At 46.4% G+C, this 27,113-nt stretch overlaps 1 protein-coding gene across 1 annotated transcript in view; it reads right to left on the reverse strand.

Moving 5' to 3' along the window:
• Positions 1-3,498: 3,498 nt before the first annotated feature.
• The window catches only part of GRIA3 (glutamate receptor, ionotropic, AMPA 3), a 156,037-nt gene continuing 132,422 nt past the window's right edge, over positions 3,499-27,113 (reverse strand). The window contains exons 12-16 of the mRNA XM_009330818.1: positions 24,647-24,894; positions 23,973-24,087; positions 6,841-6,955; positions 4,350-4,597; positions 3,499-3,744 (exon numbers count right to left, since the gene is read on the reverse strand). Coding sequence (XP_009329093.1) covers positions 6,920-6,955; positions 23,973-24,087; positions 24,647-24,894 — 399 coding nt within the window. The 3' untranslated portion in view covers positions 3,499-3,744; positions 4,350-4,597; positions 6,841-6,919. The remainder of the gene's footprint in view (positions 3,745-4,349; positions 4,598-6,840; positions 6,956-23,972; positions 24,088-24,646; positions 24,895-27,113) is intronic.

Genomic DNA, 27,113 nt, shown 5'->3' on the forward strand with positions numbered 1-27,113 from the left:
GTCGCTCAGGTCCCACGCCCGCCTGCTCTGCAGCGGCGCTACCTGCCTAGGACCTTCACTGTTGGATTTTTCTTTTTCTGGAGATGATCTTTACATCCCCAGCCATCGGAGCGAAGGCTTGTGTTGCTCCAGCTCAGCCCCCAGCAGGCGCCGGGCGCTCGCAGGGGAGCGTCACCCATGGTGGCCCCCGGAAGGAGCCCAGCGGGAGCTGGTTTCTGATGGCGACCACCAGGCCGGTTTGGCCGGGGTTCCCCAGAGGGGCTGCCCCTGCCGGGGTGTGATTTGGGTGCACGCCGGCTGTTTAATACCAGGATTACTTCCTGTGGTTCCTAGTTTGTGGTGACTTGGAAAAACCAAACTGTGGCTGCGGTGAGCTCAATAAATTAGTCAGGATTAGCTCCAATGTTGGGTGAAGCTTGTTTGTTTTAAAAAGCATTGCTGGAAATGTGGGAACTGCAGGAAACTAAATCTGTACAGTCAGTATTTAAGGAGTTTATTTACCCACGCTGCTGCCCACCCCGGGGCTGGGCATAGCACCTCCTGCCCCGCTCGCAGCCCTGGGGGCTCTCCCCTGCCCCTTCCCGCCCCTCCCCGCAGGGTGCCCTTCAGACCCGGCCAAAATCAACCAGCTTCGCTCATCAAGAAAAAAAAAAAAAAATTAGTTTGTTTGCAGGGTACCAAACCAGAAATATGTATTTCCCAGGAGCGTCCTCGGTTCAGCGTTGGGGGCGAAGCATCGGTGGCATCTCCGGGGCCCAAGGCACCGCCCGGCCCCAAACTAGATACCTGTGGGGCATCCCAAATAGAGAGAGACAGGCTTGCCTGGCCAAAGGGACAGCAGTAGGCAGGGACTCTCTCTCCTCCGGTGAAAATATCAGCGGGCTCTGTATTTTTTTTTTTCTTTACAGTTTTATTTACAAAATGTATTAAAACTCTTTGTACAACACCTCATTAAAATGAGGCTCAGTAATTGATGCCCACACATGCAGTTTATGCTTTTACAGCCATTAGTTTGCTTGGCAATTTTTCTGCTCACTGAAGTGCAGTTTCAACGACCAAAACCAGGAACTTAAATTACAAAATAAAAAAAAAAAAAGAGGAAAAAAAAGAAAAGAAAAGAAAAAGGAAATAACCCCAAAATCCCCCAAAGCAAAACAAATGAAAAAAATATACCAAAACAAATCATCGTGCGACTACTGCCGAACTTCCGATAGCTTGAAGTTGGTAGCCGGAATTGGTAAGCACTCAACACGTTTTGTTTTAGCTTTACATGCAAGTTTAAAAAATATCGAACCATTTACCAAACCCCCTTCACTGGTGTGAAGCCTCCACTCTTAAAAATTGATTTGATAAACATACATCTTTTATACAGCTTTTAAGAAAAATGTTTGTTTTAAACACAACTCATAACCGCACAGCTTTAGCTCGCCCTGGCTGGGGACGTGATCGCGTTCAGAAGTTGAAAAAAAAAATCACAGTTTCATGAAAAGAAAATGAAAACAAACCAACAATTTTGTGTCAATATCTTGTTAAAACCTGAAACAATAAATTATTCTCCTATCAGCTTTTAAAATGATTTTATATTACATTTTGTTGGAAATACTTATTTTTAACAAGACTTTGCCCATATAATCTTTTTCTTTTTTTTTAAATCCTATTAAAAGTTCAAATCTATCATCAGCAAACTAAACGCCTAAGGGTCAGACTGGTTTAAATGAGTTTCTTTTTCATTGTATGTTACTGATGAAATAAAACTCTATAGTAAACTACAGAAAATACATATTGTCGATTAGAGGTAATTAGTATGCAGATATTCCATTGAACGTTTCCCATGTGATTGACAATATGTTTAAAGGTGTTTGTTTTTTTTTTTGTCTTTTGCCTTTTTTTTTTTTTAAAGATGAAGTTAAGTAGTTTCCAGGCAGAGGTTCAAGGCTGAAACGCTGCTGCTGTCTACGATGTTGGATGTGAGTAATAGTGAGCCCCTACCTGTAGCAGTGTCGGCTGGAGCGCGGCATCCTCTTTACAGAGAGGGCAAGGACCGGAGCATCCTCTCACCAGTAGCCACGAAACGAGAGTTGGCAGGAGCTGATATAATATAACAGTACTAGCAGGACTCGTGTTAGATCGCTTAATATTATTCTGGAACTGCAGCTCTAATCTGAGTTACTATCCTCTTTCCTTACTTCTGTTGTAAAACGACCGTTACCGAGAAGCGTTAGCTGAGCACAGCGCTAGTTGGGAGAGAACGGGGGCTGAAGCGGAAGCAGGCCTGGGAAAAACTAACCTGTGCTTCTCTCGCTTCATTGCTTGATATTAAACAGTGAATTAAAATGCAAATGCACAGCAAGAAAAGAGATATTATGGTCTGAACCTAAACAGCAAGTAGCTTTTCTTTTTTTTTTTTTTTTTAAAAGCCACCCAATGTCGTTTTAATAAAGCACCTGTAGGTATGCCTGATGATAGAAAACAAAACAAAAAATGCAATATTTTCTGCCTGCACTTTAGCTACCTTGTCAAGAAATTAACTTACTGATCTGGAAGCAAGACATGCAGTTCCACAAATTACTTCCTTTTGGATTTACAGATTCACAGTCATTGACCTTAACTGGTTTTAATGCACAGATTTTTTTCTTCAGGTGTTACACCTTTTACTGCTATACAGAATTGCTCAAATTAGCTGGAGAGTTTAAAGTGGCTCGGAAAAAAAATCACACCACTGGCAAGTAAATACTGAAACATCTTGACATCAGCTCATACAAGCAGTGACAGGCCAGTCCGTATTCGCACGCAGCAGATTTCTGAGGCTTTGTGTCAGGAGGACTTTCATAATTTGATACGATTGGGGTGGCTGATGAAACCGGCTGCGGTTTGCTTTCAGGACACAAGTTCATTTACTGTGCAGTGGTATCAAAGAATGGCTTTTGTTGCACTGATTTTTTTACAAGAATTTTTTTTCTCATGCCAATATCTTGTTACCAGTCCTTTCCTTTTCTTTTTCTCTTTTCTCTCTCTCTTTTTCTCTTTTCTTTTTCTCTTTCTGTTCTTTTCTTTTCTCTTCTTTTCTTCTTTTCTTTTCTCTCTTTTTCTTTTCTTCTTTTCTCTTTTCTTTTCTCTTTTCTTTTCTTTTTTCTTTTCTCTTTTCTTTTCTTTTCTTTTCTTTTCTTTTCTTTTCTTTTCTTTTCTTTTCTTTTTTTTTTTCTTTTCTTTTCTTTTCTTTTCTTTTTTCTTTTCTTTTCTTTTCTTTTCTTTTCTTTTCTTTTCTTTTCTTTTCTTTTCTTTTCTTTTCTTTTCTTTTCTTTTCTTTTCTTTTCTTTTTTCTTTTCTTTTCTTTTCTTTTTTCTTTTCTTTTCTTCTCTTTTCTTCTCTTCTTTTTTCTTTTCTTTTCTCTTTTCTTTTCTTCTCTTTTCTTTTCTCTTTTTTCTTTTTCTTTTTCTTTTCTTTTCCTTTTCTTTTCTTTTTTCTTTTTTCCTTTTCTTTTTTCTTCCTTTCTTTTTCTTTTACTTCTTTCAAGCAAAGCAAGAATATTTCGGTGATGGTTTGCATTGTTGTGAGTCTCAGAGTCTTCCATAAGGCACTGAAGGAAAAAATATCAGTTTTTCCTATTAAAAGTACATTGCACCATCATCAATGCGTGTCATGCCTGACACCTCGGAGAGAGTACGACTGGCTCAGGTGGTCCGAATCCGTGAAGTAGCCACATTCTCTGCTGCTTCTCCTCTTGCGTGCTGTCAGGGTGAGGATCTGTAATAAAACCAGAAAGATTTCATCACTGCCTGGCAGCGAGGGGCAGGGAAGCTCAGCCTGGGGAGAGGCACAGTCTGCGGGCGATGGGCTAACCAGGCTTTTCTGGAGTTGTTTTTCAGCAATTCAACCCCACTTTTCATGCTTTCGAAATCATGATTTCTAGTGTAGACTTTTTTGTTCTAGTGTAGATTTTTTTGAGACTTCCTAAAAGCACCTACCTGACCTGATCATAGCTTAAAAAATAAAGGAGAAGGGGTCACTAGCAAGACAGATGCGAATTCTGATTACAGTAATTTTTAAAGCAATTAACAAAATACTTTTATCTGTACTGAACTAGCACAGTGCTGGAGAGAGGAGTTACTCACTTCAGCATGAAGCCAGCTATCGCTGTTTGTAATACAGGATGGTACCAAGCTTACTTCTGTTCAGGGAAGAAAGTTAAACCACTTATACTCTGAGACTGCCACCAGACGATGTTTCAAAAGCCCTTCTGCAGCAGTTCGCTGATGCACGCAACAAAATATCACACACAGCTTAAAAAAAAAAAAAAAAGCAAGAAAGAAAAAACCCAGAGGGTTTTAGTTCCCGGCCCGCAGCCGTACCCCTAGATTTTCACACTTTCTGTGCCGTACACGTTGTAGCCTTCTCTGTAGGTAGCGTAATTCTGGGTGTTGGTGGCGGGAGCAGGTTTGAAGTTCTGCGTGTTCTTGGTGAGTTTCATTCGCTTGGACTCGGCCCGAGACTTGTAGCAGAACTCGATCAGCGCCACCATCATGGCCAGCCCCAGGCCTCCGACAAGGATATAGAAAACCCCGGCAACATTGCTCAGGCTCAGAGCGCTCGTCTTGTCCTAAGAGAAACGAGCCACGCCATTAGTTTTACTGTGAGGAGCAGACAGACAGACAGACAACAGGCTACTTTGCACTTAGTCCTAGCTGGAGTAACTACACTCATGGCGTTCGGTGTCCCACTCACGGATCAGCGCTGTCCCCCCCGACCCCGGCAGCCCGGGGCTGCGCAGCAGTGACTGCTCTGGCTCCCAGCCTTTGGTGGGCGAAACCCTGGCCAACTCCAAGGCGATGAGATTTTTCTTTGGCCACTGACTTCCCCAGGCCTTCGGCATCCCAGGGCAAACCTACGGCAAGTCTACGGCTCAGTCTACGGCTGAGCATCTCTGGTGGCAAAGGCACCCTGGGAAAGCTCTGACGGGGAAAGCAGTGGCTGCGTAAAACAGCAGGTTTTACAGAAGGCCATTATAAAACTAGAAAAAGAAAAACCCAAATCGCTACACACTTGGTTTTGGTGAATGTAGGTAAAATTATTGAGATGCTGCTAAACTTATCTACCTTTTTTCCAATGGTTTGGAAAAAAAAACACCCTAGGAAGATGGTCAGTTACTTTAAGGTCGAGCAGCAGAGCCCTAAGCTGAACCAGCACCTTCGGTGACCGAGGGAGAGTGAGTTACTGAATAAGACCAGTCACTGTAACACAAAACATGCTGGCCAGGGTTTACCTTCCTTCAATACATGTCAGGCGGGGGAGAAGGCCTGCATTTTTAAAAACCGGATTCTGTAATCAAGTTAAACAGAGCTGCAACCCTTTTGCTGCTGCGCGGGCCGGCGGGCTGCGTGCAGGAATCGATGCTGGCAGGCAGGGCCCCGGGCCGGGCGGCCCCACGCCAGCCCTGCCCGACGGGCCGATGCCAGAGCAACCTGCAGCAAGGGGCTGTGCCCAGGGAAGACACTTGCTGATGGAGCTCGGTTTATGAGTATCTCCGGGAACAGCAGAACTTGCATATAGTCAGAATAAAATATGGTCTACCTTGTTAAGTGTCTGTGCGTTTCACAGGCAGTTTGGATAGAGGTAGTTGTAGCAAACAGCCTGCCACTTAAACTACAGATATTACTCATTTACACCTCTTTTCAATTACAGTTTCCTTCTGCAGCTGCTGCGCATTCAGATGTCCCATGATTCCAAATTTATCTCATAGAACAGCTAGAGGGTTGTGCCCTAAGCAACTTCCAGTCCAGCTGAAATCAATGGATTTTTATTATTGGCTTCGATGGAACTTGAAATTGTCCTCCGACACTGAGAGGGTGCTTCCAAATTATAGTTTTCTGTTTGAATGATTATAGAGAGCACTTCCAAAGGCACCAGGAGAGTTAGGCACTCGACTGCGACTGATTTCAGCTGGAGCTGGATTTCTCCTCTTGGTGCCTCGGAAAATGTCCTTTACTCCAACAAGCCCAGCACTTCTACAGTGTTTTTCTCCTCAATGCCTCTATAAGCATTAAAAAAAAAAAAAAATTAAAAAAAAAATCTGTGTTCTCTTTTAAGTGAATGGTGTAAATAAATATTTCCTGCAATTTAAGTGTGCAGCTACCGGGTTGAACAACCTGTCACCTCGGGGTGGGATCTCCACTGGGCTCTGCAGCGGTCCTGCACGAAGAGCTGCTGGAGGCTGGCTGGCCCTGCAGCATGCTGGTGTGGGACAGGGCAGTACAGCAGCAAAATGGTTCAAAGCAGAATAAAAAAGACTATACAATATTTATGTAATGAGTTACCAATAGATTTTTTTTTTTTTTTAAAATCAAACCAATTTAAAATGGAATTGGGGAATAGGGCAGGAAGGGCGTTTTTTTCCTTATCACGGGTCTGTCCCAAAATTGTCTACCCTTAGCAAGCATGTGACTGGTTCCCAAACTGACATGTACAGAATCTAAGTCACAATTTTGAAACAAAAATGTGTTTTTTCAATAAAACTAAAAACAAGAAAAGATGCTGGCCTGAATAATACATATTGACTGTGCTGAAACGTGCACATTTAAATGAAGATACCAGCTTGGAAGGCTTTGCGAGCTTCTCTTTCCACGTTTTTCTAGCAAAATACTCAAATAGTAAAACATACAACTACAGTCTGTTACTGCATAAAAGAAAAATGCTGTCACGTTCAGAGACTTAATTATTTTTTCTATTCTTTTCTTTCAACCTTCAAAATGTAAATACCAACTTTTGAGAGTCATTCTTTGTATAAATAAACAGTGGGTCAAAATGTGATTGCTAATCAGTACAAAAAGACCTTCAGCGACTGACCTTACTTCCGGAGTCCTTGGCTCCACATTCACCCTTATCGTACCACCATTTGTTTTTCAGCTTGTCTAAGATGCCTTGTTCACTGAGTTTCAATACTGCAAGGTTTACAGGAGTTCTTCACGTGGGAAATAACATAAATAACATTATATTATGTTATTTTATGTTATTCAATCTTTAAACTACTTTAAAACTATACAAAGCGATAAAGCAGGGTTCCTGGCCACAAAGTATTTACACTGCAGGCAACTGGATCATCCCCTTAAGTTAATGCTAGAGCAACGCTATATTACCAGGTCCTGCCCATATCGCTTTGAGTAATCGGCACTCACTGTTAAATGAAGGTAGTAGAAACAAAGCAAGTCCAATTTCCCAGTTTGGTACAATCATCACAGGCATTCACAGTAGCTTGACGGATTATGATGGGTTTGATCTAGCAGGACCCCTTGTATTGCACTAACAGACAGCAAGCCCCACAAACGAGCAATTGTGGCTTCTTACGCTAAAGCAGCGCTTGCGGCTCCAGGCCCCCGGGCAGCCCCCCCGCACCCGGGGGCTCTGTGTATGTGTGTGCACGCGCGCACTTGTCTGCAAAGCAAAAAAAAACCCAGAGTGGGTGTCATGGAGGGAGTTTTTGCCAGCCGTCATGGCTGTTGCCCTGCCGGCGGTGGTTTCTCCAGCTCCTGCAGTTGCCGCTGCAGGGACCGTGCTCGGAGGCACCGTGCAGGCGGCTGCTCTACCCTGGAGCTGCTGCATCGCAAACTCCACCGGTCCAGGGAACTGCAGCAGAAAATAAGCAAATGCAGACCTTTATGAAACGAATTAGTCAACATGGAAATGCGGGCTGAAAGTGCCCAGGGCGGGAAATGTTGGCAGAACGAAGGGAGCTGCTGAATGTGGTGCTGCTAAGAGCCCGCGAGCCCAGGGCACCTGAGCTCGCCCATCCCTTCCCTGTGGGAAAGCGGCGCCCAAGGAGCCCTCAGTTGGGTTTTGTCATTTCCATTTCCTCCTTGTGTGATGTCTTGGGGTTTTTCTTGCCCGTTTTCATGAGACAGGCTCCCTGCGTTAGGGACATCTTCAGTTCCTGCTCCTGCTTGAACAGCTTTGATCCCCACTCCATGGCCATGTGGGGCAGCCGGTGGGGAGGAAAGGGATGGGTCCTTGGTCCTTATCCTCGATGATGCTGTGCCACTTTGCATGGGATAACACCAGGCAGACACACGCACGGCAGCCCTGCAACACGCCCCGCTGTAGGTCCATCCATGCCTGCGGTCAGCAGAGGAGACGCAGGAGCTCAGCCCATGTCTGCCCCGGTGCCAGCCGCACTTCTCGCTCTCGCTGCTCCCTGCCGCTCTCCCACTTCCTCCCAAAGTGCATGACTCTCTGCAGAGCAGAAGAGACTCAGGAGAAAGAGCAGCACAACCTATAGAAAACACCTTCATTACAAGCTTAATTACATGGTGGCATTTAGGGAAATGTCCACAGGCTGGGAGGGCTTAGCCCTCGAGCAGCAGGAGCGGCTGAGCCCTGCCATGCCTGGGGCGGGTGGATACTGGAAGAAGCAGCTGTGAAGAAAAGCCCCATTCCCTCATCTACCGAGAAGCTGCCTCTGAGATGGCCGTGAGACCTGTCGGCGGCTGATGTTGAAAAGCACTGCCCTCAGAGGTGCTACATGGCCTTCGGGAGGAGCGCGGGCATGAGGTGCCACCCTGGAGGGCGGCCAGCCCATGGAGGTAGGGACAGGCTGCACTTGGCCGAGCCCAGGGAGGTTGTGGGGTACCATGAGAAAAATGAGCATGTTCAGGAGCTCCTGAGCTGAATGCCCCATGGACTGCACCAACGTGACCCAGCATGGTGTTACCGAGGCCAGCAGGGAGGGCAAAAGCAGGGAAAAGCCATCGAGGTGGGGAGAACCGCTGGTCCCTGGTCCCAGTGGCAGCGATGCTGGCACTGCCTGCACCGGCAGAGCTTCCCGGTTGGCCAGACAGAGGCAGCACCACTCCTCCTGGTGTGCACAGGGCTCGGTTTGACACCAGCCAAGATTTTATCTTTGTAAAATGGCTATTTTTAAGCAGCAGCTGTAATCTAATTAAATATCAATCAGGAAAGGCTATATGCACTCAGCCAGACACAGCCGATGGGCGGCGGTGACAAGCCGCATGAGACAGAACGTGTTTGCTGGCTCGGCTCTGGCAGCAGGCACGGAGCCTCTCCACCAGGAGCTGGCGGCATCGTAAAAAGCCAGCTGTATCGCAGCTATGTTTGCATCCACCTATAGGTAGGGCTACAAAATATCAACAAGATCAAAGCACGCTCCACAGACATTCCAAACACCCTGGATGCCGCTGGTAATGCACCTGCCCCGTTGGTTTATGCCGACGGGGACCAGCCAGGTCGTGGCCAAGCCACCCCTGTGGACCCTCCTGGGCAGCTGTGTTGTGACGAGGTCCCCGGTGACACCCAGGCAAATACGCTACAAGAAGCTGTGCATGATTGCAATGCAAGTCAGTGAAAGCTGAGTGCCTTTACCTAGCCGTTACAAGCCCCAGGAGAAAGAGTGGTGTGGATTATTGCTTAGAGAACAGTGCTCTCACTTTAAATTTCATTTAAAAACTATCCAACTTGGAGAGATTTTATGCAATACATCTCTCTGCTTTGAAAAGCATTGTGCAGCTGAAAATACACAAACAATAGGGAGAAGGTTATAAACACCTTTTCTCCTATCCGCATATTTTATTGTGCAAATTTTCCCCTCCCCCCAGTCCTATTCCAAACACTATTTTTAATTTGCATGCCTTTATAAACCCCATATGGAGTACAGAGAATTTGCATAACATCCAATACATTATAGATTAGCTTTCACAACATCATACAGTATTGGGAAATGAGGAGGCTTAACATGCTAATTAGGGTGCTTTATTTTTTTTTTTAAAGCCAAGATTGCAGTTAATTGTGCACACGCAACTGCCAAAAAAAAAAAAAAAAAGTAGTAAACTAAAATTATCTTAACTAAACAGATGGGAATTTGCCTAAACCGGGGTTTTCACTCTAGTTTGTCATGGCCCTATTTGTCAGGTGAGGTACTGCAATAACTCAGCCCAGGTAGGAAAGATGTGATTTGCTCCGTCTGTCTGTCCTGGCACGAGGAGCAAAGCGGGATGGGCAGACAAGTGCCAAGGAGCTGCTGCATGCTTCGGGCCCACCGACCCTTTGCCGGCAGAGCCGCCACCGTGCCGGGGTGCTCCTGTGCTGGGGGGCTGTAAGCCATCCTGCCTGGCATGGGGGCTGACTGTGGGTGGCCGGTACGAGATGGGCAGGTTGTGTAAGGAGGGGCTGGGGGAGAAAAGTCTGACACCAAGCAGTAGCTGGCGCTTGTCCTCCCCTGCCTTAGCCCGTCCCGTCCCCCCAGCACGCAGAGAACCTGGAGGTTTGCCTGAGCGAGCTCCCGGCCTCCCTCGGCTCCGCTATTTTGCTGGCTGGGGCACTGGGATGAACAGTGGGTACCTGAGCGAAGAAGCCCTCTCAGTGTGCTAGAAAAGGCACTAATTGGTGCTTCACAGATGAAGCACGAAATGCAGCTTGTTTGATCAAAGTCCTAAGGAACAATTTTGTCTGCTTCCAGGAAATTAATCCCGAGACCTCTTAATGCACGAGCTGCTCCCCCGTGCAGCAGGATTTGAGCAACCTGATGGTGGGAGAAGGCGTGATGCCGCTTCAGCCCCCAGTCCGGTGCTTCACCTGCAGGGATGCAGTATGAGCCGGTGCGGGATGGACTCCTCAGCTCCCAAATTCCTGAGTTAAGTCAATACATTGAAAAGTGAGCCTGGCTGCTGGTACATTTTCCAATTGCTCGTCTCTGAGCAGCTGTCTAACCTCGTTCAATTTAATAGTCAGAGTCAGGCATGGCTTTGGCCGAGATCCTGATGGAGGTGCAGAGGGGCATGTCTGTATCGTGGTATTTTTCTCGCTGAGTGCTCAGCAGTGCACATTGAATGAGAATCCTCCGTACTGCGCCTCGGCTTGCAACTCAGCCCGTCCCAAAAAAGGCCCTTGGGCAGCGCCAGCACCCTGCCCACGCAGGCAGGTCGAAGGCTACCACGTTGCAAAGTGTTTTGCTGGCTATTACAGAGGGAAGCGTAGGGCTGTTGGCTGTAGGAGGAGGATTTTTCATAGCTTGCCTTGGCACTGTTTGTTTGAGGGGGGGATTTTTTTTAATTGCCTCAGAGGCAGAGGAATGGAGAGACTAAATGACTTGCCCGGGTCGCACAAGAAGGCCGTGTCCCAGCCGCCCACCTGCCTCCCTGGCTGGCTGCCACCAAAAACAGCTCAGAGGATCATTTGCTCAGTTTCTGGGTCTCTTTCTTCCATTTCCTCATCTTTTTCCTGGGATAATTTTGTGCTTTCTAGCTGCTTTTTTAATTAGGTTGCTGTTGTTGGGCTGTACAGGATATCCTATGAGGTCCTCGGCCCTTTCCCGGGTGGCTTCAGCTATTTTTCCTCTGCCTTTAATTTATGACGGGATTCTTTTTCATCCCTCCCCGTGTGGTTTCCAGCCCAGCTCTCTAGTAGTTTGGTTGCTTTTATCAAAGTAAAATGTTCAGAGGTTTGAGAGCTTGTGTTCTCTTGTCGTGCTCTGTATGCCCAAGAAAACGAGCTGAGGCAATCAGGATCAGGATGTCAGCGTGTCGGATGTGGTAAGATGGTATTCTTGGGCAGAAACTTGCATTGTTTTTCTTCCTCACCATAACAGAAGGATTTTTTTTGTTTGCTTGCTTATGCTTTTCATCCAGATGTAGTAGGTTTGGCTGATCCAGGCTTAACCATGCGAGGCTGGATCTGTTGGGTAGCTTTACCAAATCTCGCTAAGATTTTTTTTGCTGACATCTACAAATGAAGGGAAGACTGGAATCTAGAGAAACGGTACCACGTGCCTCATACTGGATAGTATTGCCCCCCATGGCAAATTAAGCCATTTGCTATGGTTGATTTCTTTAAGAGAGACATGACGTTAAGAAGATCAGTGCCCATCTATTCTCACAGGCTTCACTTTATCAGTCTGCTGCAAACACGATTTTACACCTGGGACAGCGGTGGGTTTTATCGGTGTTTCAGCAGTTTGGTTTCTCTGCTTCCCTGTTAGAAGACCCCGCTTGGGTACTGGCAGCATTACCTTCCCCTCTTCAGCCATCGGTTACTGCTAGAAAACAAGTGGTGCCGGTCTTCTTTCAAATGCAACGTGGCACCATCTCAAAGGGAACCTCCTCTTCCCTTTGCCTTGTGGCCCTGGGGCCTCCTCCCTGCTGGATTTCAGTCCCTCTTGGCTCCGGACACCAGCCCCAAAAGTTCTGCTGCACCCCTTGGTGCTGGTGGCCCCAGGTGACAGGACGATGCTGACGGAGTGAACTGGTTTTTGAAAGATGATGTGCACTCACTCATGAAAATCTCACCCCTGAACTAGGTCCCCAAAACTTCGGGTTCAGTTTAAAAATCCTGGCCACCTCTCTCCAAATTCAGGAATCACTGCATGACCTTCTTTGTCATGAAGGTAATCTTGCATAAAATACAGCATTGCTTCCAGGCTGAGTATGTTCCCCACGCTGACACGTGAGATCATCCCTCAGAAAAGAGCTGCTATATGCTCTTCGTAGAGCACCTATTATGTTTCTATTTCATATTATCTATTTTCCATCCACACCATTAGTATGGAAAAGAGGGAACATGATGACGCAGAGCCCATCTGCTCTCTCTTCTTACTTCTCTTCAAGACACCCTCACCCTGTCTGAGGGACTTCTTGCCCTGCCTCCTCTCACCACAGCACCAGTTTCAGGTTAGATGGAGTAATTTTTATCTCCATTGAGAAAACTGGTGGCATTATGGTATTTCTTTCTGGCCAGAATGAGTTTGAAGTAGAAGAAAAGTAAATTAATCATCAAAGAAATAGTTCTTTATCAGTCCCAAATGTGAGAAGATGTAACTTCTGTCCCTCTCAAATTATAAATCATAACAGGTTTTTAATTTGATTAATGACCTTTTAGGTTCATTTTCATGATTTCACCTGCACCTATATAAAGTAGATAACCCGAAAACAGGTATTTTTATCTAGTGCCATCACTCTAGCTTCTACTGGCTTAAGAAAGAGACCCAGCAGGCTGAAATCCCACATACAATTGCAAAAGCCGGCCAGGTTGCTCTTTTGCCAATCTGATTCCAGTTACTGGCCATCGTGTTGATGTGCTGGTGCTGAAAACAGGGCCCTTCCCTGAACAAACTCGGACTGCGCAGAAGAGTCTGAGCAGCTTCTTGGAAAAGTGCTGTTAATTTATGAAAAGAACATCCCGATCTTGCCAGGAAAAGGCCATTTTCAAGGAACGAGTGATGGGATGTACTGATGCTAGTGGCTCTGTAGCCCAGTATTTGGGTTGGTCCTCACAAGTCGCAGCAGGCGATACAGAGAAGAGCCGGTGACCACTACAGGTGAGATTTAGGAGCAGAAGTCACTTTGAGACTAGAAAATCTCACCCAATAATCCATAGACTTTCATCGGCTGTGTGTAACTGGTGTTTGAGTGGCATAAAGTCTCGGCAACACCATAGTTATGTTTATTACTTGCAATCAATAAAGATTTAAGTGGTGATTGGAACAGCTTTGGATAATTCACATCCCATTCTATGCTCTAATGGATGTAATATAAATGTTATACCCAAAAATGATCATTGCCAAGGAGAGCAAATGAACGCAGCAGACAGCACACTGTTCCCTCAAATCAGATGAACCATTGCTCAGAATTAATTTAGAATTTTTAGACGCAATCTTTCAGAAAAGGGAGCTGCAAAGAAAAGGTGCAACAAGTAAAGGTTCTTTGAAGCAGTAATTAAAGGGCTTCCTCAGAGTTGCACAGGACTGGGTGGGCAATGCATGGGTTGCACTGAACCTCCCAGGCAATGGGGCTGCCCGAGGGCTGACCTGGCACCTTTCGCCACCTGGGTTTTACAGACGACAAACTGCAGGTGTTCCTCACCCATCATCAGCTGGTTTCTGATGTTCCATAGAATATTCGGTGTACAGGGTACAGTGTGGCATTTTCTCAGCACTCCTGCTTGCAGCATCTTGAGAGTCCAAATGTAGCTTTTTTGGGGGTAGAGGGTGAAGAAATCATCCATGAGCTTGAAGGAAGACCAGAATAACATCAGCGGTGAGAGCTCCTCTCTGGTCTTGAAAACGTCCTTTCTCCACTTGTGCCCGGGGCTGAGGCTCAGGACAGCAGAGAACAAGCTGCAGAAGAGCTGATCACCTCAGCCTGGGAAGGGATGCTCGGCCGCCTGGCTGGCTCGGGAGGATGCCAACGACCGGGCAAGAGCTCCAACCACCGCAGCCCCACTGCTCTTATGAGTGGTCCCCACGCAGGAGGGCGCGGTGGCTTCTGCAGAGCTACGCAGGCAGGACATCTGCATCTCCAGCGGCACTGGGGAGGGATGTGTGCCATCTCACCCAGGGACAGAGAGTTCACTCGGTGATGAAGCTAAGAAATTTAAGGCTAGTGGCAATGGGGATCCTCCTCACAAGGCAGATGGACGCTGGCTCCAGATGTATGGTAAATATGACCAACAGGAGCCCCGTCCATTGCAAACAGGTCTGGCTAGAAGGCCAAAGACACGAGTTCCCGATGCGCTTAATACTGCATCCGCCACAGTGTGAAATCCTGCGTGGCCACTAACATGCCCTTTTTCATTTCTTTCCCATCAGTACAACATCAGATGCCAAATAACTCTGGTTGGAGAAGCGCTGTGGAAATGCAGGCACACATCACTAGGGATGCGGTATTTACAGCAAAGCTGTTTGTGTTTTAATGTGCCCTGGCACTGGCCGTTCGGGAGTTTGCCTCAGGGGAGGCAAAACCACAGCACCAAAGGCATCCCTGGGCTCGGTCTGTGTCGCACCGCCGGGGCACAGAACAGCTGTAAATCTGGTCTGATATCTGGCTAGACCAGGTTTATTACTGATTTGTGGGATCAGAGCAACAAAAAGCCACAAGGACATTTCTGGCAAATCTGGCCCTCTGAAGACTGCACGATTAATGAACCGTGATGTCCTCCCTCCGAGTCAGCCTGCGACCCTTGCCGAGCCGTGCAGTCAGACCAAGAGCTGCATCCCCTGCAAAGGGCTCTTCACCCTCCCGTCCAAATCCCAGTGATGTGAAGGAGGCGAAAGTCCATGGTGGTACCAGGTCTCGGTTAGTACATTATAAAGTGGTTTTTAACTTGTTTTATTTTTAATCCCTGTTATTTTTACCTAATCCCTTTAATTTAGGAATCTGACATATTTAGAGCACTCCCACTTCTGCAGCAGGATTTTTTCTTGTTTCTTATGACTGTTTTTCCCTTGTTTCTTATGACCAAAGCTGTCCTTGCTGGCTGGAGCATCTGTGGGATTGCTGACGTCAGCACAACCCAACCAACAACGCTGTAACGTCAAAGAGTTTGGACATCAAATGTTTGGGTTTCTAAAATCCACCTCATAGTGTCAGAGGAAAGGCAAGTGGACTAAGACGCAAAGAAACAAGCACGTTCTTAACTCAAAATGCTTCCTAAAATCTTCTGGGGTAAAACTACTGAAAACACTGCATTAATTGTTCCTGTTGGTATCACTGGCAAATCTCCACTAACTTCAGGGGAAGCAGTGTGAAGCTTGTTGCAGACATGTGGGAAGTGTCACCTTTACCATGCTCTGAGAGGTAAATACCTGAAGGGGACAGGGAGAACGACCCCGAACGACCGCACCATTGCTTTGCACCGAGATTTCAGCCCCACGCATCCAGCACCGCTGACAAACCCCTCAAAGCCACACATCCCCGAGCCGGCCCGCGCGGGCGCACGGCAGCACGGGGCACTGACAAATGCAGAAATCAAGCGCGGGCACTCTGCTTAATTTGACAGGATACCATAAAAATCTCACTAACAACCATCTTGGTATCATTAAAATATAAAGATAGAAACAATCCAGGAAGCGATACCAAATCCAGCATTATTCTCTAGAGGGCGTTGCTTGAGGTTAAAGACCCATCTAAATCAAATAAGGCACTTTATTCCCCCAAGCTCTATAAATCCCAGCCTGATCTGTAACTATTGAATGGACTTTTTGTCAGATCTTGTTACTGAAATAACTTCTGACTAGATACAAAACCTGCGGGTGAATACATTGTTGAAGTGCTCTGCTCTTTCTGATATCAGATCTATCTGCCTGTTATAAATTACCAATTTAGCAATGTCTCTGTGCCACAACTTCATGTTTTGCTACGCACCCACGTGTGAGGGATGGGGAAGATTTTGGATGGAAATGGGCTCATTATTAAAACCCACTATGTTTGTTTCAAGACTAGAGTTCCCTGGTACTTCAAGCAGAAGTGAACAGAGCCCTGAAAATATGGGCATAAAAACATACGGTCACTCACTATTCCTATTTGTTACCTTCTGTCTCAAAAAGTGATCTTCTATATTTCACACTGAACATTTAATATTCATGGAAAAAGCACCAGGCATTTCTTCTTCAAGGAATGAACACTTGGTTGCTCTTTGCTACCATTTCAGACCTGCACCATTTTTTCCCTGCCCTGTGTTACCAGCAGTTGCACATCTACAAGATTTAACATTTCAGGGATTGAAATGCTTTATGGGTGGGCAGAGGAAGGGATAAAAGCAAAAGCCATCTAGTTTGAAAAGACAAAGAGCTTTCAAAATTAGAAGATTAAAACTTGGCGCCTCAAGCCCCATATATCCCCCAGCCACCTAAGAAATACACTGCATGCTGATGGCTGGGATAGTGCTCGGAGGCATCGGGCACAGCAATAAATCCCCCGGCAGAAGGACGTTGTTTTTCCTCAACAGCAGAGCCAGAAGCGGTTCCCGTTGCTCAAGGCGCCGAGGCCCCGGGTGCCGGTGAGCAGCGCCCTGGGACTGCAGCTCCCCGGCTGCCAGCGCTGGCCGTGGGCTCATCCGTGGCCATCACCGACAGCTGGGCTGGGACCCTCCTTCAGGAGGTCACTGCACATTTTGCCTCTTTTTGTGCCTTTTGGTACCGAACATTGTCATGGGATGACAAAAATCTTATCTATGAAATAGCACACAAAGTAGTTCTTAAAATTTCTTTATGCTGCGAAATTGCCAGCAACAGAGCCAGCAAGCGTGGGAGACGGCGACAGGCGGTGGCTTCTCCTGCCGTATTGACGTGGTGCGTCAGCCTGCGAGGATTGCTTCTGTTCGAGGGGCATTAGTGACCCCTGCACAGGCACACCGGCTTTCAGTTCTGCTCTGATGGCAAATGCCGGTAAACGAGAGGCTTTGCAAAGGGCGCTGAACACAGGTTTTGCAATGGCCATTTGAACGCTATGCAAATGATCTATCGGGGATGGGTTTTTTTAGTTACTGCTGAGTATTTAGTAGCTGCAATAGTTCTCCATAACAGAACTTTGTTCTAGTCTTCGTTACTGTGTTTTTCCATAAATATGTTCTTTTGGTCAGTTCAAGGTTTCTTGCCTTTTTTTTTAGAGGCAGGTTGGAGCAACCACTGTATCCTTGTGGAATCTGTGGGGTTTTTCCTTGCAGTAACTAGGTATGCATTTTAAATTCAGGTGTTTTAACTGATGCTGTATTTGCTGCGTCGTGGAAGACACACACAGATGCACGATGCCACTGTAACACCTACACACACTCCGAATACACCTGCACAGAGCCAGATGTGTTACCAGCTGAGACTGCAAGTTCCTCCACTCTTTGCAGAGAGTTTGCAGCCTGTGTTTGGCAGCAGCAACTGTCTCTAGGAAAGTGTATTTGTACGTTTCATAAATGTAGCTCAAACAAATTAAACTCTGTACTAACAGGATCATAATTTAATAGAAGTGTCAAGTGCTAATGCAATAATACATGCCTATTGGATTAGGAAATGCAAGCCATAACAAGTCATTGTAGTTCATTTACAGCAGTGCCCGAGACTTGAGGTACAGATGTGGCGAGGGGGTAGGAGGAAGAGCTACCCGAACAGGGAGGCAGAATAAGGGAGGGCAGATGCTTAACGTCACGCTCAAACCTACAACATCCGAAACAGCAACGTGGATCTTTCCTGTCATTGCCTGGATCCTTTCTAAGCTGGATGGATATGAGCAAGAGACTCAACTTACCTTGCGTGCGGGCTATCCCCTCACCTTCTCTTTCTCTTGCCTCTAGACACATCCTTTTTTCCCCCTGTCTTCTATGATTTATTTTCCTCTTGGGACGGCTTCTTCTGCGACTCCTGCTCTCGGGCTCCTCAGCTGGCTGCAGGTAGGTGCTGCTTAGTCCAAAGGCTACACAAGACATTCAAAGAACAGCTACGTCGCTTGTATAAAGCTAGAGGTGTCCGACCCATGATTACAGTGCCGGCGAGCGCAGAGCAATCCACCAGAGCAGCACAAGTGCCTGCGTCCACATGAGCTCAATGCTGAAACATTAGAATTACTTTGAAGAAAAAAAAGAAAGGCATTTACTTTTCCCTTTGCATGTTAAGTGACAGCAGTTACCATTAAAGAGGGAAGAGCCAAGCCCAGACCCCCAGGGAGATGTTCAAAGGAAGGGCCCTGCTCCTGCTGCTGGGAGCCCCACTTCGAGCTGCTGGTTTTCCTTTTTCCTTTTCCAGTCCCAAGGAGCTCTGCCTTGGCTTTTCCCATACTGATGCTTACAATGCAGGATAAATGACTCATGCAAGCAGTTTATGGAAATTAACTGTTAAGCACCACAGGTATTATCAAAATGAGTGCATGAGTCACAAGTCTTTCTCTAAGATCTCTTGCGGCCATAAAGGCAGGACGTAGTGTCACTGCACGAGGCCCGGCTCTGCCGCGGTTAACACCGCACAAGTACGTTTCCTTGCACGCTCAGGTCCAGCTTCGTCAAGGCAGCAAAGCTAGTCCCCACGATGGAGGGATGTATAAAGGTTATACGGGCAAAACAAAATGGTTCCCAATTCTTAGATGCCAGCCCTGACTCCACCAGCTCCTTCCCAGCCTGGGCAACCTGCTCGTCCCAAACTCTCGTTCTGAGTCTCCTAGCTACAGTCCCAGGAAAATACCCTCAAACAATCTGCACAACAGCACAGACACTTCTGCAAACCAGAGCAGGCTCTCTGCCCTTCTTGGCAATGCTCTAAGCGAGATGCTCCGATGAACTCCTAGAGCATTAAGACTTCCTTATTGGCACAAAACATACACAGTATTATTTCCTAATATGCTATAAAGTAATAGCTGTCAATTAAACAAATATTCTGATGTCTTCCTTTTAAAGTATTATTTTGCTTTGTCACTAATTTGCACAATACAATAATTTCATATTACTTTCCTAGCTCTAAGCATGAATTAGCTCTGTGTTACTATCTCTGGCTCCGACCAGCCGTTTTATCTTTTTCCAGCTCATAACCCAGGTCTATAGAATGGGTGGCAAGTAAATTCATGCTGATGAACATAATTTCAAACGAATTGCTCAAATAAATTGTGCTGCATCTTTTTAAGATAGCCATTTCCCCAAATGTTCTCTTTAAAACACAACACATTTGGTAATGGTGCTCTTTAGATGTCAGGTATCATCTAAAATAATGCATAACAGATTTCTTCTAAAAATATGCCACTTAAAAAAAATTATGCCGCAAATGCTAGCGGCTGTGCTGAAAATGTACCAAAGCAAAATAGCAGAGAGAAACGGGGGAACAAATCCTATCTGCTAATGGCCACACTCGCAGCTCGGAAGGGCTTGGGAATACGATGCTTTATGGAGCACGGCTCTGAGGGCAGAACTCAACCAGCACGCCGGAAAAGTAATCCTACCATTAAAAAGGAACAACTGAAAAATGAAGTAGTATTACATCGCATGTCATTTCACGGATGTACTCCAAAAGAGGTATCAGCCTAAAAAAGAATATATTAAAGAAATTAAGTCAAATAATTAGCAAGGACTCTTGGCATGTGAAGTTGGCGAGATGCTGCATTCAAACAATATCCTTCTGTGTTGGTTGTCATTAAATGTTACCGTGAAGGTCTAAGAATACAAGAAATGAATCAACAGCAGAACTATAGAAATTTATCTTAGCAGAAAATTGTTCCTATGCAACTGAATAATTAGTTTCACTTAAGTCACTCAGCCTGCTACCGCCGTCTGCATCCCCTTTTGTCTATTTCTTGTTAAATTCCTATTCAGCCATCACTCAGCTCTGAGATGATAGGATTGTATAATAAACAAAATAATTAGTTTCCAAACTCGTAATACACTGTAACATATTTCCTGGAATATGTTTTTTTTATAACTGCTATTTTGCATTCTCTCACGATTGAGAACTCAGCTCACATGTATAAGAGAATTTGAAGACAGTATAATTTTGCCATGAATCCAACAGATGAAACTAAATTCGCGCTCATTTAAGAGAGTTAAGTGAACAAATTTTGATGCACGTACCAGATGTCTGCACCAGCCAAGTCAGCCCGCACGTATTGACATGCATCACAGACAAATTACGTATAGATGGAGCACGTTCCCCTTCGGACTTCTTAAATAAGGACCACTACCGAAATGGGGTAACTCCCTTCGCCAGGGCAGTACCGACAGCCAGGATACTGCAGGGCAGACTGGCACCCTCTGCTCCACACCAGCACTGGCATATACTGGTAGCACTGAAAATGAGACATATGTCAGCTGAGGCCTTTAAAACAATCTCATTAAAACAGCACAACCTCTTTAGTCTTAAATGAGAAGTGGACCCCAGGAGCATGGGATGCTCACAGGACTAACCTTACAGTCTGCATAACTGAATAGAGGAAAAAACTTGCAGAAAGTCAGTTGAATACCTTTTCTTTTTCCCGCAGTAAGACTCAAAAACCTTGTGAAATTTGAAGTCACTGTTTAATTTTCCAGTGGCGATGAAGATACGATAACAAGAGGTGAACTCACAGCTCAGAATCGTTCATCTCCAAGCACAGGTGAACCGCATGCTAAACTGCAGGGAGGATGAGCATGGGAGGGCGTTTTCTGGGTGACTGGGTCCTTTGCGGTACAACGATGGGTACTGGCACAAGCAAACAGGCTGCATACTTACCTCTGGCTTTCAGCGCAAGCTAGAATATCAGATTGCACAGAGGAATTCAGCTCAAGAAACTGGCACCAGCAGTCTGCAACGACTCACAGCTCGCTGGCAGTAGGTAGGAAGCGGCTGGTTACAGACTCGGGGTGGCGATTTCCCAAGCCTGGGTCTCTACTGGCAAAGCTGAGAGAGGTGCTCTGTCAGCTTAGCCGGTAGAGAGAGCTGCCCCGAGTGAGTAATGGTCCCCATGCCGCCCTGTGCGACGGGGTGCAAGGTCTGCATCTCCACCTGAGGCACCTTCACCACCCCGTCCTCTGTGATTGCCCCCAGCTACCACCTCCTTTAAGGGAAAAGGGAAAAAAAGAACAGTTTTGAAGCGACTCCTCTGAAATGCTCTATAAATGAAGCCGTGTTCGTATAAACAATTAACTGGAGAGATGGGATGAGATGACGAGGGCAACTCAGGCTTCTGGTGGGAGGACGGAGAGGAGGAGAGAGAGGCCAGCGAGACTATTGGGGCCGTAGCACCCGGAGGGCAGCACCAGTGCTCACCTTCCCAGGGAGGGCAGCGGGGCTCCCGCAGGGCTGGGGCACAGCCTGAACTTGGCGTTAGTGGCCAGCGATGGGGGTGTGCGCTGCCGGGAATGCATCTGCCTGTCTGCTGCAATGCCGCGGCATCACAGCCTGCAGCATTCAGCGCCTACAAAATGCCACCTCAAAAGAAAAGCCACTTCGTAAAAAAAAAAAAGCCCTTTGATTTACAACATCTCCAGAAACAACTAACCCCTTCCCCGCCTCCCCTAGCTTAGTCTTCTGCGGGAGGTCTTCTCCGACCCACGTTCTCCTCCCTGGGGACTTCTGCCGGCTGAGCTGTGCCCCCGAGAGCCAACATCTGTAGCTCAAACAAACAAGCAGTCCTTCATCACAGCGTGTTATGACAAACTCTGGAAAGACAGCACTTTGTGATTGACGGATTAAAACAGTACAACACGTGACATCGTGTTTGCTCCCCTTCCCTCTTCACTGGAGACCTGTCCATGGCATCACGGCACACCTGGCTCCACTCCCTCAACATTCACTGACCAGGGCCAAGGGCTTGCTCATGGATGGTGTCGCTCTTTGTAAAAGGTCTTTCAGCACAAGCGAAAATAGAAGGATGGCCCTGCCCTAGTTATGACCATTTTAAAAATCCTTTTTAGTTTCCTTAGGGCTGTAAGCATTAGTTGGCCGGGTTTAATTCAATGAACTCGAAGCAATGAAGTTCATGGAAGCTGGTTTGTACGAAGAGTTTTCTTTCATGGAGGCAGCATTAGGCAATGCGGTGCTGGATCCCAGGAGAATATTAAACATTTAATATACTGGCAAGTATAACGTTATATAAAAATGTTGCATGAAGGATGAGCAGCAGAGCTAAGAAGCATAAAAAAAGCTCGCGCCCATCTCCAGGCTGCTGCTGAGCACTGCGGACCTCCGGTTATTGAACAAACCTGAATTCGAGAGCTTTTCCTTCCTTTATTATTACACAGTGGCTTTTGCTAACATCAGAGATGAGTAGCTGAGCAATTGCCTATGTAGCCAACTGTAAGCAACTCGTATTAATAGAATGCAGCAATAATTTGCAGTAATTGTCTGAAACTGCATTTTACTGAAAATACTGTTATTATTGATTTTGGACCAAAGCTGAAGTATTTTTATAAAAGAGATTAGGAGTTATTGTTCCCTACGGAACTGGTTTTACTAGCTGTAAGAGAGTGTCACTATGAAAATTAATCTCAGTACTTTTCAGTATAACAATGTATTTTAAATTAATTTTCCTGGTAATTCCTGTACCCGAGGTGACCAATAGTACCCAGCCTGCTCTAGCTACAGCTTCTCCTCACCAGGTTAAACACTGCAGGAATTGCCAGTTTTACAGGGTGAGGTTGGCAATATGAAAGCACTCTGGTTAACTTTTGCAATACACGAGCTCATTAAAGCGACTTTGAGAGTCTCGCTACCATACAGGCTGCCTGAAAGACTGGGGGAAGCCTCAGCTCAGCAAAAGGCAGTGACAGCTTTGCCACTGCTGTCACTGGAGCTAGGATTTCCATCCACATCTGCATCAAAAGCACAGCAATCACAGACGCAGTGCTCCTGCACCGGTGTGCGCAGAAGACTGGTCGCTGGCGTACAAAAGGTGACATTTGAATATTCCAGGCAAAACTACCAAAACCTCTTTCCTTAAGATTCATTTCCAGTTTAGTGCATCAAAACACTTCCCTGTTGCAAGCAACAATCTCTTGTTTTGAGCTTCGCCTATTGCAAGCTCTAGCTCCTTACACGTTACCGTTACCGCTATTATTTTACCATTAACGGGTGACTACCATCTCTGCGTAACATTATGTCTTTGCTATCATTGTTGCTTAACTCTTACCTCTTGAGCCCACGCTGCGATTAGATGAGCAGCCACCCTTTCCTTCCCTGAGCTACAGACCCACCCAAGCCGCTCTTCTCTGGAGACCAGGCTTCCTCGCAGGGGCTCTGGTGGCACCAGTTCAGGCCAGCAAAGCAGTGCGTGCTGGTACTGGTTTGCTTGACCCCTCTCCAAAAGAGAAAAGAAGGGAGCCCTCTTGCCTCCAGGTCTGTGCTGGCGCAGCTGATCCTGGCGAAAAAAGCTTCTCGAGAACCACTCTGCATCACAGCTAAATCATGGAGAAGGACCGAAGCCTTGTCCTCAGGGGTTAGTACGGCGGCCAGATGTGATCACTGGTTTCTTGTACAGTTACAATAACTGATTCGCTCTGCGCACGTCCCACCAATACTGGACTTTCTATCTGTTAGTTAAATAAGGTTTCCAAGCTTGACCAAGCCTGCTGACGATATTAAATAAGACCGATTCTTTGAAAGAGCTACTGGGCAAGCAAATGACTTTTTTTCCCCACCACAATTATTCAAATGGTTTTAATCTGCATTCTTTTTTTTTTTTTTTCCTTGAGAAGTAAAATAACAGCCTTGCCGATTACTCTTTGCTAAGGTACCCGATTGTGGTGACATTGAGGCTGACCTTGGAGTCACCTCCCCCGCTGCCGCACTCTCCTTTGTCGTACCACCATTTGTTTTTCAATTTGTCCAAGAGGCCTTGCTCATTCAGTTTTAATACTGCCAGGTTAACAGCATTTCTTGAAACGATAAAACATAACTTGTAAGAAAAAATGCACAAATGCTTAGGAAATCGTAACGTATAAAAAAAGGAGCACAAGAGGACAAATTGGCTAAAATTTCACAGAACGTGGAGCTATCAAAATGTCTGTACAGCAAATACAGGGTTAAATATTGGAAGGTGGCATGGAGGATAACATTTGCTCAAAACTGAAGTGTGCGGGATGGGGAAATCGTCTTTGAGAAAAAAAGTAACAAGAACACCACATCATGCAGTTAACATTCGTCACATATGGCAGGTTAACTCGGCTTTTACCATTTAAATTGAAAAAGCCATTGAACTGTAAAATTAAAACAGCAACAAACAATCAGAAAGGACAACACGAAGAGAACACTAAAAAAATGGATGCATTAAATAAACGAAACCATAATTTACCGTCTTATTTAACTCCATGGAATATTGAAGATTTTAAACTTTAAAGTTACCTCAAAATCCACAAGAAAGAAAATGACAACACAATACATCAGGGTAGGTGGAATACTATAACAACATGGATATTGTTATATTATTCCACCCACCTTAATGCTGAGCCTTTGGGAGTTGCTACACCATAGCCCTTGGAATCCAGGTTGCCGCCAACTTTCATGGTGTCGCAGGGCTTGCGCTGCTCGATGTACTCGTTCATCGTCGACTCCAGCAGGAAGGCAAACTTCCCCTTCGACTTCCGCACCCTCGCCACCCCGTCCGCCGTCGTCTTGGTGAACACTGAGGGCTCAGCCGACTTCATGTACGACCACATTTTCTCGTAGACAGCTATTTTTGACCTCTGGGAGAGATGAAAGAAGGGACATGAAGAGCCATGTTGGCAAGGGCACAAGACTGAGCTCCTTGGGCTTAGTCGGCTTAGAGGTATAAATAACACCCTGTAACTGATTAAGGCTAGCAAAGAAAAAAGTCAAGGTAGCTCGGAAAAAGACACGTTGCCCCCTCAACAATGACCAAACCATAAAATGGCTGGGGAGGGGGAAACATATCTCAGACATTTATTCTACTAATTGCCATGTAATTGGCAGCCTCGCAGTCAGAATGAGAAACGGTGCGTGCCCATCCCAGCGCCTCGGTTCCTGCTCTGCGGTGTGTTTATCCGCCTGCATGCTGCTCTGCTACTGAACCAGAGGGAGGATGTTAAGTCCTAGCTCATCCACCATGGCCAACAGATGCAAAAGAAGCCTATCCTCTTCGCACAAATGCTCAGCATTGGTTTTTGTGCTAACTCACAGCTAGGAAACACCGACACTTGCTTATTGCAAGTTCCCAGCAAGCCAGGAGTCCGCTTTTCACAGCGGTGATGGCAGGTCTACGATACGGGAGACCAGGACAGCTCTAGTGGCTTCTAATAGTGATGCTCATGAGGGATACAAATAGTAATTACAGAATCCATTATGAATCAATAGTCAAACTTTCAAAATTCAGTTTCACATTTTCCTAAAAGATAGCAAGCACAAATATTAGCAATAAGCAGAAAAAATTGCTGGTTAACTGCTTGCGTGTTATGTATATATATGTATTTTTTCCTGTTTTTCTCGTTTTGAGACTGAGCCAATCCTAACAGCCTCTAGCTCAGCATACAGGTTTTGTAAACCTGGAAATGTTGAGAAATGTGTTACTTCCCCTTCTCCCTCTTCCCCACCAGTAACATTTAAACCACCCTCAGATCTTAAAGCCACCTCCAGACTCTTAAGCAGTCATATCCTGGACTACCGGTTAAACTTTCCTGCTTGGTCAACAGAAGGCAGTAATGCCAACTGTATTTCTCTAAAGTCTAGAAATCCAAAGGATTTATATAAGGCTTTCACTCTGCTGTGGGTATCTCGAATTTATGCCTCCTACTCCTTGCCAGTTTCCTGTTCACAGCTTTCCTTGCAGAATGGGAATGAGACAGGCAGTAGCTAAATCTAGTTCAAATTTAACAAACTTGTGGCAGAAGACTGTTAATGTCCATCAGCTTGATGATCAAGACATGCTTCCTCCTCATTCAGGACAATTTAATGTGTTTTGAATAACGTAAAGCTTAACAGCCAGCCTCCAGACATTTCACGGGGAGTAAGCCCTGCCTTCACCGTTCTTCAGATTTAACAGTGCTCAGCTAGTGTCGCTATGGCGGATGGAGAGGAGCACAGAGGGCAAGATTTTATCTTAATTGTCCTTCCTGATAAGCTGAAAAACAACTGAAAATGCAAACCAATTAAAATCAGCCCAATCGACAACAGGAAATCAGAGAGACAACAATACAGTGCAGCTTTGTTAGGAGCTGGCTGGGTGGTGGGGTGTGAAAAACAAGCAAGCGGGATTTCAACTGAGAGCATTTCTTGGCTAAAGATGGGCTGTACGGCTTCACTTGTCCAGCATCAGGAGCGAAGAAGTGGTGGGAGGAAGGGGGATGTAAATGGGGCCCGAAATGGTCCTTACACAGGTAAAAGAAGGAATCGGGATTTGCCTGGCTTCCCCCTGCAAGAGCAAACACTGAATAACCTGGCATGAGGACAGTGGCTCTGAAGCCACGGGGGGAAGTGCGGCAGCCCAGTTTCTGGTGGGGAGCGAGTGCTTGCTGCCCTGCGCCGGCACCGCGTGGCACCGCCGCGCCGCCTCTGCCAGCCTCAGACAGCTGGGTTTGGACAGGGGCAGCTCCTGGTTTGGGGCAGGGGCAGGTCCGGGCCCCAGCCGACAGCGGGGCCGTGGGTCAAGCCCAAAGAGAGACGTCTCACTGGGGCTCTCAGTCAGGCACCCATGGGCCAGCAGTCAAAACACGCTGCTAGCTGCTTTATCACAGATTACCTGAGGCACCCTCTCCGGGCACACTGACCTGGCTCTCCCGCTTTTCCAACAACCCCCTTGATGCACATGGGCGTTTTCACACCTCCTTCCCTGTCGGGAGCTGCCCAGGGCACAGCACTGCTACCAGGCACCCGCCAGAGGGGCCGTGGGGACCCCAGGGCTACCAGAGGTGCCGGGAGGCGGTGGCTGTCACCGGCTCAGCGCCTGCCC

The sequence above is a fragment of the Pygoscelis adeliae genome, unplaced genomic scaffold (assembly GCF_000699105.1).
Source record: "Pygoscelis adeliae isolate BGI_AS28 unplaced genomic scaffold, ASM69910v1 Scaffold100, whole genome shotgun sequence".
Classification (NCBI taxonomy): domain Eukaryota; kingdom Metazoa; phylum Chordata; class Aves; order Sphenisciformes; family Spheniscidae; genus Pygoscelis; species Pygoscelis adeliae.